Source organism: Mustela putorius, unplaced genomic scaffold, assembly GCF_011764305.1.
Source record: "Mustela putorius furo isolate JIRA1106 unplaced genomic scaffold, ASM1176430v1.1 tig00003846_pilon_pilon_pilon, whole genome shotgun sequence".
NCBI lineage: Eukaryota > Metazoa > Chordata > Mammalia > Carnivora > Mustelidae > Mustela > Mustela putorius.
This window is the reverse complement of record NW_025421999.1, coordinates 22,645,772-22,665,341: the sequence shown is the minus strand read 5'-3', so window position 1 is coordinate 22,665,341 and position 19,570 is coordinate 22,645,772. Positions and strand designations below refer to the sequence as shown.

The following is a 19,570-nucleotide window of genomic DNA, read 5'->3' as shown; positions in this document are numbered from 1 at the left end:
TATTGAGGACTTGAGAGATGCATAGCACCCTGCTATGCCCTGTGGAGAACATAAACACAAGATAGAAACAGTTCCAACCCTCAAAGATATTTCAGGTAAAGAGATGAGAGGGCAAAACATAACTTCTCAGAATGTGAGAAGCACATGATGAGGGGGTGTGGAGAGACTCCTGAGGGCCCAGAGGGCCAGAGATTCCACCCAGCTGGGAACTGGGATTCCTGCCCAAAGATACCAAATTGAAGAACAAATCTGGCTTTCAAGGACAGGCCACCCATAGACAAGTCTGGGGTCATATTTCTGGAAATATCTTCATGGAGGAGATAGAGTTTGCTATCTCTGCCTGAGATAATATTTGGTTCAAATCCCTTACTGATCTCTCCCATAGTTTTCCTTTCCCCATTCACTCCTTAAAATTCACCCAGTCAACAAGATGTTGGATTTTTTTTTTCCATATGTTTGTAGATGTCAGACACTGTGTTAAAAGCTAGAAATAGAGACTTAGTCCCTTCCACAAGTCAGTGGGGTGCAGTAGAGAGACAACTGAATAAAATGAGGACAGTATCCAAAGTACTGTGGCAGACATAGGCACAGCTTGCCATGAGAAACAGAGAGAAGGGGCATAAAACTCAGCCTAAAGACAGAGGGGAGGTTGCAGAGGGTTCCTGGCCCAGTCAGCATGGAATAGATGTCCTCCACAGATGATGCAATCACACCAACGCCTGAAGAGCACATCTTGCTCTGGGAACTACACCCAAATCTCTGTGACTGCTGGTTGAATGTTATTTAAGAATGATGCAAGGTGAGTCTAGAGGCACAGGCAAGGACTGCATCAGGAAGAGACATGTGTGAGATACTGAAGAGCTCTGATTTCACTTGAAAACAATAGGGAGGCATTAAAATGTAACTTTCCTGTCTGGAAGATTTAAAATTTCAAATGTATCTCTGTCACCATTAAGAAGATCCATCTGAGGGAGCTAGAGCTTATCATGCTTGGCAAAATAAGTCAAGCGGAGAAAGACAACTATCATATGATCTCCCTGATATGAGGAAGTGGTGATGCAACATGGGGGCTTAAGTGGGTAGGAGAAGAATCAATGAAACAAGATGGGATTGGGAGGGAGACAAACCATAAGTGACTCTTAATCTCACAAAACAAACTGAGGGTTGCTGCGGGGAGGGGGGTTGGGAAAAGGGGGGTGGGGTTATGGACATTGGGGAGGGTATGTGCTTTGGTGAGTGCTGTGAAGTGTGTAAACCTGGCGATTCACAGACCTGTACCCCTGGGGATAAAAATATATTATATGTTTATAAAAAAAATTAAAAAAAAAAGATCCATCTGAGGACAGCTAAGACAAAGCAGGTGCTTGAGAGGAGATGATCATAGTATTAAGGATGAAAAGGAGAGGATGGCTCAAGAGATATAATAGTCTTTGACACTAATTGGATGAAGGAGGTTAGGAAAAAGGAAGATTCTAGAATGAAAACCAAATCTTTGATTTGGGTGACAAGGGACAAATGGTTCTATTCACTGAGAAAAAGAAGCAAAGTGTAAGGCAAAGAGGCTGAGCTCATCTCACTAATACTGGGACTGAGGATCAATGGGACACCTACGGGGAGATGCCTCTGTGGGCAGTACTAACCATGTTCTTCCCCCTCACTGTCATGTGTTGCATCTTCAGATGAATAAACTTAATCTTCATCAAAGATCAAATATTACATTTTAGATGTAATGGCACACTGGTCTTATTTTCTATTATGTCACAAAACCTCGAAACTACTGTGCTATGATAGCTTGATTGTCTTTATTTGTTTAATTGTGAAGCAGCATCCTATAGAGGTTACAAGTGAAAAACATAGTTCTGAGTCCCAGCTCCTGTTTGTGACCTTAGTTAGCCCGGTTATTTATTTTCTCTGAGACAGTTTTCTCATCGGTAAGATAGGGAGAATTGCCTTGGGACAGATGATTATTGACACTCTAGCCTTCAAAAGAGGCATTTGCTTTGCAGTCTCCCTTAACACAGCTTTTATTTATGCCGTGTAGAAAGGTAAAGGGCATGATCTATAGATTGAAGTTTGAAAGTTCTACTTCCGGCAGTTGGGGACTGGGCTGGAAATCCAACTCTAAGATGGCACCAGAGCCCAAACAGGAAAAGAAGAAAGTGGAGCCAGGAACAAACCTTTTCATGCAGGGGCCCTGGTGTGCGTGAGTGGAATGAGAATAGGACAAGTGTCCTAAAATGTTGGGCAAAACCAGGCCTCCCATTACCTAATGGTATAGCTGCCAGAAAAACAAACGCCTCAGTGCAGGGTTAAAGTCCAGCTCTTAACTATTACATTTTGCTTTCCAACTTCATCTGCCTGTTCTAAATTCCCCAAGCCCCACAATTTCCATTACAAATGTGTCTGAACTCAAATAACCCTGAGTCACTTCCAAGAAACCTCACAGAAGCTGAATCTGCCCAGCTCTACAGTAGCCAGAGCTATTATTTCATTAGGTGATCACAGGGAGTAGCCTTTTTGCCAATTTGCAAGGCAGACATTTCAAAGACTTGTCTACCCAGTGGCATTAGCTCCATTATGTGGAAACGTGCAGTGCAAGGTAATGGAATGTCATGGTGCAGCCCAGAGCTCATGGGGGTAGGACATTCGCTACCCAGCTTACGGTTTCTGTTCTACCTGAGTAAGGCCACTGCCTTTCCACTCATTAGGCAGCGCAGTCAGGGAAATGAAAGGATAGAAATTAAAGAGAAAAAGAACTTTCCGATCATTCTATTATTCCAGTGCTGGGAATGCATTTTGAAGCAACACCATATTTTTCAACTGCAAAGGCAACTTTGAACTATATCAGCCCAATTTAATGTATTCTTTTCTCCGGGAAGGATGAAAAAAGCTCTTCTGATGTGAGATGTCCTTATTTCAGTATTCATTTTCTTCTGTGGAGGTGACGTATAGAGTATTAAGCACCTTTCAGACTTGAAATACATTTTGCAAATCTCCAAAGGCAGTTACTTTTTCTGAGTTGTTTCCAAACATGGACAGTTTATTTTGTTAGCTAGGTTTCTAACTCAATATTTGTCCTTTTTCGGTCCTTTCCCCCCTTTGATTTAGAATTAGCATGGGAGTAAGTGGGGAAGGAAGAGGAAACATAATTTGCTGAGTTTTTTAACAACTCATGTAAATTTTGTCCAATTTAATCTATAAAAGAAGTTTATCACCATAGCTACCCCTGAGTTTGGAGTACTTTTTAAAAGGAGCAAAGTTGACACCTGTACCTGGGACATTTAGATCACAGATGAAGCTCTGAAGCAGGGCCAGCATGCCCACGGAACTGTAGGACTGGACGTGTCTGTAGTCGGACACCCAGCCAGCATAGTCCCCGGATCTTCGCTCAGCCTACACCTTCAATAATGAGTTTACCCCGCCTGGTTACTGGCTGTCCTGTAGCATTTATGTTCCCCTTAATTTCCTTCTGGAGCTATTATACAACCATTCGGAAGAATGGGGAACTCTGGAACTTCTACAGTCCTAGTTCAGTTCCCCCCCTCTTCTTGCCTTCATGCTCAGTGACCTCCGACACTGAGATATGAGATGCTAAGAAGAAGCACTTCCAGGCATCTCCACCAGCTCAACTAGATGCCTCGACCCTCTTGAATCTCCACCTGATTCTGCTGACAGATGAAAGGAAGGATGGGCAGAGCTGGGCAAGTATTCCCCAGGAAACACCAGATAATGGTGCCTGGGAGAGTCACTCCTCAGGACTCTGCTACATCAGCCCAACTCACAACTGACTGCACCAAAGACATGGTACAAAATGAAGCAGCTTTTGAAAATGGGTCAGGAAATCAGCAGACCCTTCTGAGCAGGTGCTGCTTTGCTACAAATTAATCATAATAGACACGATGGTAATTATCATAATAATATCGTCTCCTAGAATTGAGAGAATCGATTTTGCTGACAGCAAGGTGAGCAGTCGGGGTTGGCAGCCCTGGACCAGAAGCAGCTGGTGTGGAGAAGGGAGTACTGCTCCATCGCTAGTCATCTCGAGCAGCAAAGACACATTGGGGTTTTCTGAATAATAGAACCAAAGTTTGGGAGTTTGCTAATTCATATGTGATCTTTAGTAAAGTAGACAATATGATCATGATTTCTGGGCCAAGAAATCATTTCAGTATCCTTTTCCTCCTGGTAAAAACATATCAGATAATGGTGATAAGCCAGGCCCATGTCACACTCTTCCATGCCTTTTCTAGGCTCTACAAGTTATGCGAGCCACCTCCCCCCATGGGTGAAGAATGAAGAGAATCTCCAAGGAACCAGACAAGCAGAAGCTTCTGCAAACCAGGCAGAGGACATGCTGGCTACATATTCTCCATTAAAGATAAAGAAATCGCTTTTTTTTTTTTTTCCCTCTAAATCCTTCACCATGGAGTAACTAACCAGTGTTCGACTTGTACTTGGATATTTGTGCTGGCCACAGATCGGAGGTCATTTGGACAATTTGAAGCTTCACCAACTCATCTCTGTATGTTTTGACACTCACTGTTTATTTTTAGGGTAAAATTCATCCCTCGAATTGATTAAAAAAAAAAATCAGAGTTGAACAATGAACCATTGTGCCTCCTTTCCCATTTATTAAAATTATTTGATTGTGTTTATTTCCATCTTCTCTAAATGGGATCGTGTAATCATGGACATTTCCACTTGAAGAAGCCTTTCACTGAAGAAACATGGACATGCTTTCCAAATCCTTATACAGAAATGTTACAGAAAGTGGAGGCTGGGTGCTGTCATAGGGATTCAGTCCCTCACCTGCATCACAGAAAGTAGTTCATGTGTGTGAGGTGAAGAGCATGTTCTACTCTTTCTCCTAAGGGTTTATTTCTCAGTAAAAGAGAGAAGAGCAGATGGAAGCTTTACCAAGACTTTCTTCCAGCCCCTTCTAGGTTTGCTTTGTGCTTGTGGATTTTTCCAGTAGTCTGGTGCTCTCCCTGGTCTCTGTAATGGCATGACTTCCTTGTGCACTGGGGCTGTGCCCCCGATGGCCACGGGTGGGGAGCAGTGGGGACCAGACAAGTTTAGAAGGGTATAGGAGGGGTAAGTAGGGTAAAGGAGGAAACTTAAGCCCATTTAAAAATTCAACCTTTATTTTAGAAAGATACCTAAAATTTCTCACTTTTAGGAAGGCTTTAATATGAGATCTGAGACTCGTAATAGAATATACTATGTTGAGAATTCCTCTATCAAGGTATGTGTATAACAGATGAAAATAAAGCTTTATTTGTTGAACTTATCAAGGACTATTAGAGACCTTGATAACATGTGGAAGCACAAGGTGTGTTCTATTTTCATTCTAAAGTATGTGTAATGATTATCATCTCTATGTTGATAAAATAACATTGTTTTTTAGCATAAGGAATATGGTCATATTGGTTTTGAATCTATAATTTTCAAAGCAATTAAAATGCCCTTACTGTGATTGTGATAATTATATGGATTTAAACTAATTTAGTATGTGAAATGCTTTTAATAACTAAAGTATATACAGACTATTATTGAATTTTAATTTATGAAATTTGATAATGGTTTCAAATGATCATTAAAAACTTCACTGCTAGAAGTTGTGTATTGAATAACAAAACTCTTGTGTTACATGTTTATGAGGTATTCATATACTGGTCAAGCTGATAAAAATTGTCCTTTGTCACAGAAGCACTTAAGATTTTTGCCTTAAGTCCATATATATAATGAGAAGTAAAGAAACAAACTCCAAAGTTTCCAAAGAAAAAGTTGAACACTTTGCATTTAATGGAAATAGGACCTTAACACAAATATCTAGATTAAGTATATCTTCTAGGGATTTAACATTCTGGATATTATTAACAACTGATCCCAAAGGCCCGTGATATTAGTATCTTGTGATTTTCCCATATTGAAAAATTGATGACATTCAATGCAGGCTAAGGAGGGAGCAAAACCGATCAACTATCAACTGTTGTTCATAATGTCATTACTGTTTTCTAATCACCATCGTGGAAGCCTTATTTCTCAGTAGAACGATGAAGAGGTCACTTAAACACTTTGGCCATACTTTGCTGTTTCATGGGATAAATTATCTGCTATTATGTTATATATAAATTAGCATATCTTTAAGGATCTAATCTTTGTATAATAAGATGTGGTTAATATTTTAAGGGTGCAATGTACCATCTATCAGAGTGCTTGGTACTTACTAAATGCTTGAAAGTTAGTAGTCATTTATATTATCATCAGTCACTGTTATTTTTTTCTTATTATAATAAAAACTATAGCTAACAGTCAAGCAATTATTATGTGCCAGACAATACCTCCAAGTGCTTTACCCCATCTTGTTCTTGCTTCACTAATTGTCACAACGACATCACCCCATTTCACAGTTGAGGAACTAAAGCAAAGAAGAGCCCAGTGACTCTCCCAAGTCAGTCACATGATTGACAAGTGGTAGAAGCAGGACTTAAACCCAGCAAGACTGCCTCCTTCATACATTAAGCTCCTCCTTACTAATAGAAGAATAGTACTAATTAGTTCTTAATAAAGCTGGAGTTAGGTGACACATGTTGCCATTAAGTTACGCACTTTATATTGAGGGAAAAATGGATGGAAACATGAAAGCGGTTTTTAGTATGTGAAAATCATAGGATTTCTTAGACATTTACCATTTTGGATACATGTTTTGAGGATGCTGTTGCAGTCTGAAAAAATAGATTCCTCGTCACTGAAGATAACAGTTTTAGATATGTTTTGAAATTTGGAAAAAATGTATCCTATAAAATTTGCTGTGATTCCAAAACAGTCATAACAATTTAAAAATGTCCAATGAACGAATGAATAAAGACAATTTTTGAATATCATAATGTACCTCCATGCAACATTGGACATTTAACCAGCCTTGAGTTTTTAGAATGGGTTTACCTACATGTTCACATATTCCTCCCCTTAACCACTCACCTACTCCTCTGTAACTCCTTTAAACATTGCTAAAGCCTACTAACAGTTCTTCTGAGTTCTGCGTTTGGATATTTGCCTCTCTTCTCCTAAAAGGGAAGGTCATGCATAGTTATCTAATATTAAATATTACCAAACTTTATAAAATGTTAACAGAATGAGTAATTTGAAGAGACTAGAGTTTTATATATATTTCCATTACTGTTTAACAAAAAAGAAAGAAAAAGAATATCTGTATGACTTCTAATTATATTGGATATAAAAAGTTGAATTTAGAAGGTAAGCTTTATTTTATGAACAAATATCCTAATCTTAGATGTCTCACAATATTTTCTGTCTCTCTAAATCACATTCATTGAGTGGCTTAAATTTCCTAAGCATTCAGTGGTCACTCTTCTTGCCCCAACAATGTTTAATTTTAAAATGGGCTAATTTCTTGTGATAGTATAATATATATGATATTGTAATGATACTGGTTCTGACTCTATCGATTTAAATTTTGTGATAGTTAACTAAGTTCAGTATGAAATGATATTATCCTTGGCACTAGCTGTAAAAGCCAAGACAATGAATAGTTAAAAAAAATCCTGAGTGGATATTAACTAATTTAAGAAAATAAACTCTTTTGGGGTCACCTGGCTAGCTCAGCTTGTAGAGTATTTGACTCTAGACTTCTGGGCTGTGAGTTCAAACCCCACTTTGGGTGTAGAGATTACTTAAAAATAAAACATTTTTAAAAAGAAAGAAAAACTATTTTCAACCCTCTGTGCACATACAACTTTTAGGAAAAAAATAATATTTAGGGATATGAAAGCATTTAGTTAATGTATTTGAAAATGATGTGTTTGTATTTAGTACTAAAGTATTCCCTGACTAGTTCATATGGATCTTTTCTTGCATAGCATGATTTAGGGCAGATTACAAGGGCATATTTTTATTCATTTGTATTTTAAAAAACCACAATATTGAAGTTTAAAATAAATAACCCTACTCTAAGTCATTTTACTTCACAGGTTATTTTTAAATTTTCTTCACTAGTGGCATTTACTAATATGGAAACTAATGTTTTGTATGTGATTAAATTGCTTCTGAATTTTTAGAAACTATGTTTAATTCTTAAAGACTTATTTTTAAGTGAATTAATATACTAAATTATAGTTTAATTATAATTATAGTTTAATTACTTTCTTACAGCCAATAGTAGTTTTTTCATTAATGTATATATATATATATATATATAAACACATGTACACATAAAAATACATAATTGCCAGTTTGCTGAATGAGTTGTTAGTTGTTCTACTGAAGTATAAAGGCAAAAGCTTTTGAAATGCTTTAGAATTACCTAAAGTTCGATTAAGAAAAATATTCTGTATGCACTCAGATTTTTGAAGTTTTAGTGATAAGCCTCAGAAAATTTTCACCCTACATGAGGCAGAAGAGGTAGGGGAAGTTATGAGAGGAGTCTAAGCCAATAATGGGCTCAGACTAATTCCTTTTACTTATAGTGGCCACAGTCTTCTTAGGTGCTGTAATTTCTGTAATTGTTATCACAGTTAGTCTTTGGTTTAAAATTTTTTTTTACTGCTTCAAACCTTTGCTTTTAACATTGATCTCAGCATTCATGTCGCCACATTGAAGATATGGAAGATTGTAGAAGTATGGCCTATGCATTCTCTCATTGTTCCATAGACACATGGCCTACTTAACTCAGGATAGCTTGCTTTTCTCATTAAGAAGAGATATCTGAAGTCTACCAAGATAGATAGATATAGAGATACTGTATCTCTGTATATGTTTCTATATACATATATTTGCTAGTTTTTGTTTTTGTGACATACATTATAGAAATTACTTAGATTCTCATGTCTTGTTTTGGTGAAGAGATGAAATATGGGGTTGTTCAATATATGAAATATTTCTTCTATAGACATTAGATTTGTCTAAATTCACAGTCAGCACACCTGGTAGGCCATCTTCTGATCACTGACAGTACTGTCCTACTCAGTCTGGAGCCAATTTACCTACCTTTGCCATCCAAGAAGTAGCTGATGAAGAATAAAGTTACTGAATTTTCAATTGATATTTCTACTAGAAATAGAAAACTTTGGATACTTGCATGCAGATAACAGAAGAAATGTCCTCCATTCATGTATTCACTCCACAAATATGTTCAAGAATTTACTTTGTAAGAGGCACAGCCAGTGGGCCTCGTTGATGCATTGGCTCTGTTTGATTAGAAAGTCGTTGTGGTATCTCTTTTATAGTTAGTGGTTGCTTGTGTCTTTTACTTGAAATGACATGATGTGTAAGGCAAACCTATTCTAATACCTTGTAGTATATATATTGTATGAAATCAAGAATACTAAGTTGGTAAAATGCTTTAGAAGACACATTTAAATTTGAATATCTAATGCCTCAAGCAAATTTATTAGAGTTTCAGAAGAATATATATTTTTGTAACTGCCAAGTAAATGAGTAGATCATAGCTTTTGCTTAAAAAATATTTTTAGAAGTATTCAGTTGAGAGTTAGTTCCTTTATGTATTTGAATATAATTTACATTTTACTATTTTAAATAGTAAAGTATTTTACTATAATTTTACTATTTTAAATAGTAAAGTATTTTACTATAATTTTACTATTTTAAATAGTAAAATATGAAGCTTGTTCTATAAATAATAATTCTCTTGAATATATTCATATTTAACATTGTATAACATCCAAAATGTAATGATAAATTTCACCTGAGTGTGTTATTATAGGAGTCAATTTTTCCTTTGTAAAAGATACATGTAACATAGTTTCAATCATTCAGTATTTTGTGAATGGTTAAAATGGTTGAAGTGTATTATGTATTTTATATCATTTAATTTTGTCTGCATAAAAGACTAGAATAGTAGCATTGTATCATTAATGTCAATAATAATAAAGTGAAATGTAGTAAGACTATACCAGCTACTTTGCTTTTAAATTTATTTAACCAATTTCTATTATGTTCTCACCTGTTTGGGAGACAAAAATCCATGAAACACAGACTTTCCCCCCTTTAAGAGATCACAAGCCTCCATAGGAGAAACTTCATATACATATGAAACAAATCTACAAACATGGGCCAAGGTAAGTTATAAAGACAGTAACTGCTAGGAACGGGACAGGAAAAGAAGTTTAATAAAAGCCACAGCATAGGAAAGCTTCCTGGGGTATATAAGACTTGGGCAGTTTCTAGAATTAACCAGCCAATTGTTCAAGATTTATTCAGTACATATTATGTATAAGCCCAAGTCCTAGTTGTCGAGGGTGTTCTAAACACACATAATTCCCAAACTTTGCAGTTAAAGAACTTGATATCTCTATTTTACAACAATGATAGAGCATCATAGGGGCACCTGGCTGGCTCAGTCAGTGGAGCACGCAACCATTGACCTCAGGGTCCTGAGTTAGGGGAGTTGAAGCCTCATATTGAGGGTGGAGTTTACTTAAAAAAGGAGGAGGAGAAGGTGGAGGGGGAGGAGAGAGATGGGGAGGGGTGGAGGGGAAGGGGGAGGAGGAGGAAAAGGAGGAGAATTAGGAAATTCCAATGAGGAGTTTGAAAAATGTAGATATTGTTGATTGTGGGGGCAACTTCAGAAAAGTAAAAAAAAAATAATCATTGAAGGAAACAAAAATCAATAGCTAGATTTTACTTTTTGGAGATTGCTGCTATTCCCTGAGATTGTAGAACTTCATATAGTAATAAGAAAAATATGGAATCAGCAAGCACAGGCAATTTGTTTTAGGACAACATTCCAGACACTGGTATTCTAGAGATGCTATTGAGACATACACAAAGTATTTTGTAGCCAAAATATGCTTAAGACACATGGAATTAAACAGGTGTTTTTATCATGGGATTTCTCTCACCTTTTAATACACTTAAGAAAATCATGGCTTTGGTCGAGAGGGATGCTATGCTATGTTTTCCAAACTTATTAGAGAGTAGGACATATTTTATTAAAGACTTGTTGTGGAGCCTGGGTGGCTCAGTCAGTTGAGATTCTCACTCTTGACTCTTTTCTCTTCCTGGAAAGTATTTTGAAATATACTAAGTTTAGGGTTTCCCAGACTGACATTGATTGGTCATTTGAATATGATCTGAATGTAGTAATACAAATATCTCACTGATTGTTTAAGGTAGGTCTTGATAACATGAGTGTCCAAGTCACCTCAAGATTCCTTGAGATCAGGAATTTTCCAGAGGTAAGTGTGGGCCCCTTCACTATTAATTAAAGAGGATACATGGGAGGAAGTTTAAGCATAAGACTGTCTAGAATGTAGCAAGTCACAGAGTTCTTAGACTCCCTGCCCTTGACTCACTATGTTGTGTTTATTTAGGAGAGATCTGTGAACTCTTTGTCAGAAAAGTGATAAAATATATTATTCCAGGGCTGTGCACTCCAAGAAAAAATGCAGTGGTCACCACATGATATAATAGTGTGTTCTGTTTAGGGCACATTAGTTCAGAAGGTGAAGACAAGTGAGGGTATAAAAGATGGTCAAAGAATGAGTAAGGACGTTTGGGATTGATGGCCAGGAAATATTAGGTCCACAAAAACTGCTGCTGCTCTAATTGTCCACATGTGGATTCACTGTTGAAACTGCCTCAGAGGTTAGACATGAGGATGTTACCTCACTTTAGCGATGGGGGATCTGGAAACTATAACCAAACATAGAGAAAATAAGTTCGATGATGATATGAGAAGAGACTTTTATATGCCCTTTGAAAAACTTATTTGAATTGCATAAAATGTTAGTTGGAAGTTTAGTGAGGATAAGCTTTTTTTTCCCCACTTTTTAAGATTGAAGTGAAATTCACATAGCATCCAATCAACCATCGTGAAGCACACAATTCACAGACATTTAGCATATTCACAGTGTCGTGAAGCAGTCAGTCTAGCTAATTCCAAAACATTCTCATCACCTACAAACAATTTTATTTTATTAAACTTTTATTTCAAGGTAATCATAGATTGACATTTTTTCACAAAATTGCAAAAGCAGTTCAATGGAAGAAGGGTAGACTTTTCATCCAGTGGTGCTAGGACAACTGGACAGCATTGGCATAAAAATGATTCTTGAACCCAACATTACACCTCATACGAAAATTAACTCAAAAAAGATCATGGGCTCAAATGTAAAACATAGAATTACAAATATCTTAGAAAAAAATATAAAAGAAAATTCTCAGGATCTGGGGCTAGATAGAGTTCTGGGTCTTGACACAAAAAGCATGATCCGTAAAAGAAAAAGTTGATAAATGAGACCTTATTGAAATTTAAAACTTTTTTTTCTGTTTTAAGCCCTAGTGAAGACAAAAAAGACAAGTTACAGATTGGGAGAAAATAGTTGCAAACTACATATCAAACAAATTAGTGTCTTAGAACATGTAAAGAATTCTGCAAGCAGCCAGTTGCAAAAGGTTTCATACTGTATGATTCCATTTACATAGCATTCTTGAAATGGCATAATTATAGATATGGAGAACAGATTAGAGAGCAGGAAGGAAGGAAGTGGGTATGTCTATTCATAGTCAACAAGAGTGATCTTTGTGATGATGGAGGCTTCCCCCACTTGACAATATTAATGTTGATATCCTGGTTGTAAAACTCTATTTTTTTCAAGATACTACTTTTCAAGGAAACAGGATAAATGTGAGATTTCTCTGAATTATTTCTCAGAACTGCATGTGAATCTACAACAATCTCAAAAATTTCTATTAAAAATATAGAATGAGTTTTAGATGACTTTCAAATAGTAGTTGATAGGTAGCCTTATTGGGTGCCCAGGTGGCTCATTTGGTTGAGTGTCCAACTCTTGATTTCAGCTTAGGTCATGATCTCAGGGTCATGAGATCGAGCCCTGCATCATGTTCCACACTGGGCATGGAGCCTGTTTAAGATTCTCTCTCTCCCTCTCCCTCTGCTCACTGGTCCCCACTTGTGTGCGCACACATGCACTCTCTCTCTCTCTCTCTCTCTAAATGCTACATTTTCAGCATCGTCTCCATTAATAGTTACTGTCACAATGTGTGTGGTACAGTTTGTCAGACTGTGAGTATGGATCCATACACACAGCTGGAGAACATTCTGCAACATCACCTTTATAGCCAGTTTCTTCCTCAAGCTCCCGAACTAGTATCAGTAAGGAAAATGAAATCACATTTTAAGAAAGTGGCTAATAAACATAGTGATTCCCTTCTTTATTATTCTTCCCTTCCAGCATTCATTCATTCAGAGAGTCAACTGCTCAGATTGAGCACCCACTCTGTTGCCCTTGAGCAGTGCATATTTTAGATGTGTGGCAAACCCATGGCCAGGTATACAATCTAGTGCTCTGATTTAGAGGCCTACTCCAGCCGTTACTAGCTCTGTAACCATGGACAAGTTACTTCTTTGACCCTCAGACTCCCAGAGCTGTAAAACTGTAGTAACAATACCACTTACTTCACAGGGCAATAGCATGAATTAAATGAAGTAACAGAGGTTAAGAATTTAACCCTGAGCTTGACACTTGGAAGCACTCTAATGTTCACTAGGTAATAGAACATTATTTGTATGAGGTTGAGCTAAGATAAAAGTAGGACGAGGGTCTCCTGGGTGGTTCAGTCGTTAAGCATCTGCCTTCAGCTCAGGTCATGATCATAGGGTCCTGGGATTAAGCCCCACATCAGGCTCCCTGCTCAGCGGGAACCCTGTTTCTCCCTCTCCCACTCCCCTGCTTGTGTTCCTCTCTCTGTGTCAAATAAATAAATAAAATCTTTTAAAAAGAAAAAAGACAAAAGTAGGAGGAATGACTACAGAGATGTTTTCTTCAGACAGATGGCTTATTTGGCGAAGAGAGAGATGAGAATAGAGGGGTTAGCTGCAGTTGGAAAGCATGGTGTTCCCTGTTAAGGAGTTTGTAGTTTATCTTGTGGGCTGTGGTGAGTATTTGGAAATTTTCAAGCAGGTAAACAAATAGATGATCAAAAGAGTTAACATATACAGCAGTGCAGTTAGGAGGCTGTTACAATGATAAAAATAGTTTTTCTCAGAGTGGGATTCTCAGGCCATATTCATCAGAATCCCTGGAAGGATTATGCTCAGGGATTTCTTTCTTTTTCTTAATTAATTAATTAACTAGTTAATTAATTAATTTTATTTGAGCGAGAGAGAGAGCACAAGTGAGAGAGCCGAGCAGTGGGAACAGCAGAGGGAGAGCAAGAAGCAGGGTCCCCACTTAGCATGGAGCTCAATGTGGGGCTCCATATGAGGACCCTTAGATCATGACCTGAGCTGAGGCAGACGCTTAACCAGCTGAGCTACCCAGGCACCCCAGTGACTTCATTTTTAATAGACTTTATAGGTGATTCTTTTTGCACACTTGGGTTTGAGAATTCTGGTCTAAAGGAGAAAGGATGGAATTCTTAACAAAAGAGCATCAGCGATAACAGAGAAGAGGGGAATTTTGAGAAATATTTGAGGAATAAATTAGCAAGATTTGTTCATCCATACGATGTAGGGAAGTAAATTAAAGAAAAGAATTAAGGATGTTGCCAAAGTTTCTAGCTTGGACAGTTGACTAATGGAGATCTGAGGATAAAATTCTGGAACACTAAAATTTAAGCAAAAGAAAAGATGCTGTGAATTAAATCCAAAAGAAATATTTGAAGTGGTTGGGAGGAGATTCAAGAAATTGGGTGGTCATGGAAGTCATGAAAATAAGAGCTCAAAAAGCGAATTGTCAAATGATTCCAGGATCATGAATATGATAAGAAATGAAAAGGGCATTTTGCCCTTGAATTATTTTTATTTACTTATTTTTTTTTTGCATTTCCTTTATCTTTAGTTGCAAACATCTTACAAGCTTTTTTGTAAGATCAAGAAGTATATGTATTTTTTTTTAATTATAGTAATTAACAATGACACCAAGAGCACCTAGTGCCTGGCATCATTACCAACATTAGATGATATTTGTGTTAGTCCAGTTCTTTCCATATAAGTAATAGAAACCAAAGTCTGACTGGTTTTAATGCCAAAACAAAACATAAAAAAGGTGAAGCAAAGCTGATAAATGCTGTAGGTGGATCTGTGGGGCAGGACCAATTTCCAGGGTTAAAATAATGTCATCAGAAATTTCTCATTACCTCTCGACTTTGCTTTCCTCTGTTTTAGCTCCTTTCTCAGACCAGCTCTACTTTAATGACCGCAAACTGGTGACCAACATCACTAAGCTTTTATTTCATAGTTTACCAATACCAGCAGAAGAGAACTTACCAAAATTGCCTCAAAACTCCTGCTTGCTTCTGATTGGTCTAGTCAGAGTCATGTGACTTCCCCTAAACTAATCCCTAGAGCCAAGTAGATGCTTCTGTTGTGGGCAAGGATTACATCCTCTGTCTCCTGATTAAGAGTAGGAGTTGTCAGAGGATTCCCAAAAGGAAATCAGAGTGATATTACCGGAAACAGGAATGAATCCTGGGCAGACATAAACAACAGATGGCCACAGAAGTAGTACTAGAATATTCATGTGCCAATTTTAATTACATGCTTTATCTTGTGTTGACATGTTTATCAGGATATTTCCACTTATGTGAATTTCCTGGTCTTTTAAACCTAAAATAGGAACGTGGTAGTAGTAGTAGTAGTTATCTTTTTTAAAAAGACTTTATTTATTTATTTATGTGACGCAGCGAGAGAGAGAGAGATCACAGGTAGGCAGAGAGGCAGGCAGAGAGAGAGGGGGAAACATGCTCCCTGCTGAGCAGAGAGCCTGATGTGGAGCTCAATCCCAGGACTCTGGGATCATGACCTGAGCTAAAGGCAGAGGTTTTAACCCACTGAGCCAGCCAGGTGCCCCAGTAGTAGTTACCTTTAAAAGAGATACTTGGTTTAGAAGCCAGTTTATAGTAGGTTATGTATGGAGCAGATGTGGAAAACAGTGCAACTATAAATGTTTGTTTTTGTTTTTGTTTTTGTTTTTTTTTAGTAAAATTCATAGAAAAGAAGGGTACCTGGGTGGTACAGTCAGTTGAGCGTGAGACTCTTGGTTTTGGCTGAGGTCATGATCTCAGGGTGGGGAGATCCAGTTGCTCATAGGGCCCAGGGGTTTCTGAGTCGGCTTGAAACTCTCTCTCCCTCTTCCCCCAAAATAAATAAAATCTTAAAAAAAAATAAAGATAAAAATAAAATTGGTAGAAAAAGAAAGGGAGAGAGCCGGAGCTATAGTTTCAATAAGGGGCTGTGTAGGGGCACCTGGGAGGCTCAGTTAGTTGAGCCTCTGACTTGGTATCTGCTCAAGTCATGCATGATTTCAGGGCTGTGGATCCAGCCTTAGGTTGGGCTCAGGCTCAGTGTGGAGTCTGCTTGTCCCTCTCTCTCTGTTCCTCCCCCTGCTTGTGCTCAAACTCTAAATAAATAAATACGGAAATGAAATCTTGGGAAAAAAAGAGATTATGCAAAGTGAGTTTTTTGTTTTTCAGCTTGTAGGCAAGGGATCATTGGACAATTCTCTATTGAGAAAGAAAATGCTTACGTTTTGTTTTGTTGGTTTTTCTCCCCCCGCCATGGAGTTATTAGGTAAAATGTTTTTCACAATTAGGGTATGTAAATACACATGTCTTGGACTTCTTTTATTTGGCTTTGACCCTTAGAGATACATTACTCAATTCTAAGTTTCTAGTGTGATGTTAACCTTGGTAGAGATCATGTTTTGTGGGAAAATGGGTACAGGAGTACGAGTAAACATTTGGCAGATTGATGATCTGGACATGACCTCCATGTTTGTATCAGACATCCTCTAAATGTTGAAAATGACAATATGGCGATCTAAATGATGCAGATTAATACATTTAAATGACACACATTTTTGTCTCCAGAATGAAAGCATTCTTTTTTTTTTTTAAAGGTTTTATTTATTTATTTGACAGAGAGAAATCACAAGTAGATGGAGAGGCAGGCAGAGAGAAAGAGAGGGAAGCAGGCTCCCCGCTGAGCAGAGAGCCTGATGCGGGACTCCATCCCAGGACCCTGAGATCATGACCTGAGCCGAAGGCAGCGGCTCAACCCACTGAGCCACCCAGGCGCCCCGAATGAAAGCATTCTTAAAAAGTAAACAGTAAAGAAGGCTTTGGCACACTATTTTGAATTCAAATCTAAACCGTGGATGGAGTGTGTAATTCTGAACTTATCCTTGACCATTGCTTTTGGAATAGGATAAAAAACCAGTACCTGATGATTATTACCAGGGTAGCAATTCACTGCATAAGTTAAAAAGTAAGAGTGGCCTTGAATTTTAACACCAAAATCCAGAAAGAAATGTATCTTGTGCACTCTGAGTGAAAGAAGATGAAAAGCCATTACACAGTGTTTTCACATCTGACGTTATAAATCACAAAAACATGAAAGAGGCATTGCCTGCAGCTTTTCTCAAGCCTCTCGGATACAGTTCAAGCATCTTATGGAGAAACTTTAACCCACTGTCACTTTATTCTTCCACCAAAGGAGAAAAGGGAAAAGACTGTCATCAAGTTTCATTTTTCCCGGGACCATTTCATCAAAGTCTATGAGATCACACAACAGAGTTATCAGCCGCCTGAGCCTAGGGCAGCAGACAACAAATGATGCCTGATTCTTCAAGGCTCAGGCTCAGGCTCAGTGTGGAGTGAGGCTCAGTGTGGAGTCTGCTTGATTCACTTGTAGGGAAGAGGCAGAGTGAAAAGTTATCTGGAATATCTTATATGAGCATTTATATGGACATTAATTAAGGGAATGGTTGAAAAAAATCAGCTGTTTGAAAAAACTGAAAACATGGAAACTTGACGGCAGGCAAACTCTGCCAGTGTTCATAGGAACCATTTGAGATGTTAAAGTTGAACCATGCCTCCATTTCCAAAATCATCATTATTATTATGTTTAAACATAAAGACAATGGAAAATCTCAGAAAGGAGATGTATAAGGAGATTTTCTACATTTAAGGTGGTGCTAATTCTATGATTGACAGAAGGAATGTTGCTGATCCTGGCTGAGTGTGGGGGGCCCAGCAGGCGGTAGTAACCCTGTCTCTTATATCCTGCCTTCTGATGTTTTGACATCTGGGGCCTTAATGGCCCTGGAAGAACTGTAACACACAGCATCTTCACTTCGTGCTGCTGAGTGGGGTTGGGGGTGAAGAGCCAGCAAGGGCTGACTGCTCTGTACTGGGCAAAGCAAACCAGATGGTAGAGAATTTCAAAACACTAAAAATGCATCACAAGTAAGAAACTATCGGGAGTAGTGGCAATACCCCCACAAAAGCCTTTCTTGTCCAAATGATAAAAAAAAAATTTCATTTCTGAGTCTTTATCAAATACACCCAAGACTCTGCCAAAGGAAGATAAAGACTTTCCTTTCCTTCCCTCTTTCTAGAGACCTTGAAGAGCCCAGAGGAAAAGCTGATTGGGATGAATTTAAATGAAGTCCTTTCTCAAGGCTAGAAGATGGTTACTAACCTACTGCATGATCCTTAGAGTCTTATACTTATAAAATGTGCTCAGCGCCCACTTGTCCTAAACCAATATTTTATATAAAAACTTTAGGCCTTTCAGAGTAAAAATCAAATAAAATAAGGTTGTGTATCTTGTGCATGTTATTTCATGTAATAACTCTTAATTCCCAGATTTTATATTTGCTGTTAGAACCAAATTTCAATTTCCTTTTATGCTTATAAAATAATATAATTTTATGCTTAATAATAGTGTTGGGGTTATAAATCAATAACAAAAACTCACTGTAATTTTTATTTTTGAATTGTGAAATTCTCTCAACTCTCTCTTATCAGGTCAGCTGATGGGCTTGTGTTTGAGTAGTCTGTTATGTAACTGAATGTGTCTCTCCAAAATTCTTATGTTGAAACCTAATCCCCAGTGGGATGGTATGTGGAGGTGGGGGGCTTAGGGAGGTGACTAGGTCATGAGGGTGGAGCCCTCAGGGATGGGATTAGTGCCCTTATCAAAGAGACTCAGAGAGCTTTCTTGCTCCTTCCGCCATGTGAGGACAGAGTGAGAAGATAGCCATCTATTAACCAGGAGGCCAACACTTACCAGGAATTGAATTTGTTGCCTCCTTGATCTTGGATGTCTCAGTCTCCAGACCTGTGAGAAGTACATTTCTGCTGGTTCTAAGCCACCCATTCTGTGGTATTTTGTTAAAGCACTCTAAAAAGACTAAGACACAGATCTACTTGGTCAGGGCCAGACACACAGGAAAAGCCTTGCACATTACTACAACAGTTCTCATATTGCCCATATTTGTTGGTCCTTTAGGAAAATAGTCTATTTTGCATCTTCACACAGAAACTGTGGAATAGTGGAAAGAACAAACATACATACATACATTTGATGCGAATTGTTGGCCAGCAGTCTGTACCACCGGCTAATCAGATACTTTGGCCAAATCTCCCTCTTTCACAGTATGATTGTATAAATTGACTAAAATACTTAAAGTCATTCCTGGCACATAGCAGCATTAAATACATCCTCCTTTGCTATCATACAACCCTTCTCTCTCTCTCTCTCTCTCTCTTCCCTCCCCCC

The 19,570-nt window shown here is 37.9% G+C and overlaps 1 protein-coding gene across 5 annotated transcripts in view; it reads left to right on the top strand.

Annotated features, from left to right (window-relative positions):
- PREX2 (phosphatidylinositol-3,4,5-trisphosphate dependent Rac exchange factor 2) overlaps positions 1–19,570 on the top strand; it is a 347,111-nt gene that overhangs the window by 295,318 nt on the left and 32,223 nt on the right. Inside the window, exon 40 of one of the 5 annotated variants that reach the window (XM_045063232.1) lies at positions 18,405–18,541. The exons of 3 other annotated variants lie outside the window; for them this stretch is intronic. In XM_045063232.1, coding sequence (XP_044919167.1) covers positions 18,405–18,453 — 49 coding nt within the window. In that variant the 3' untranslated portion in view covers positions 18,454–18,541. Of the gene's footprint in view, positions 1–4,250; positions 9,938–18,404; positions 18,542–19,570 lie in introns of those variants that run through there. One more of the 5 variants, XM_045063233.1, reaches the window with a different exon arrangement.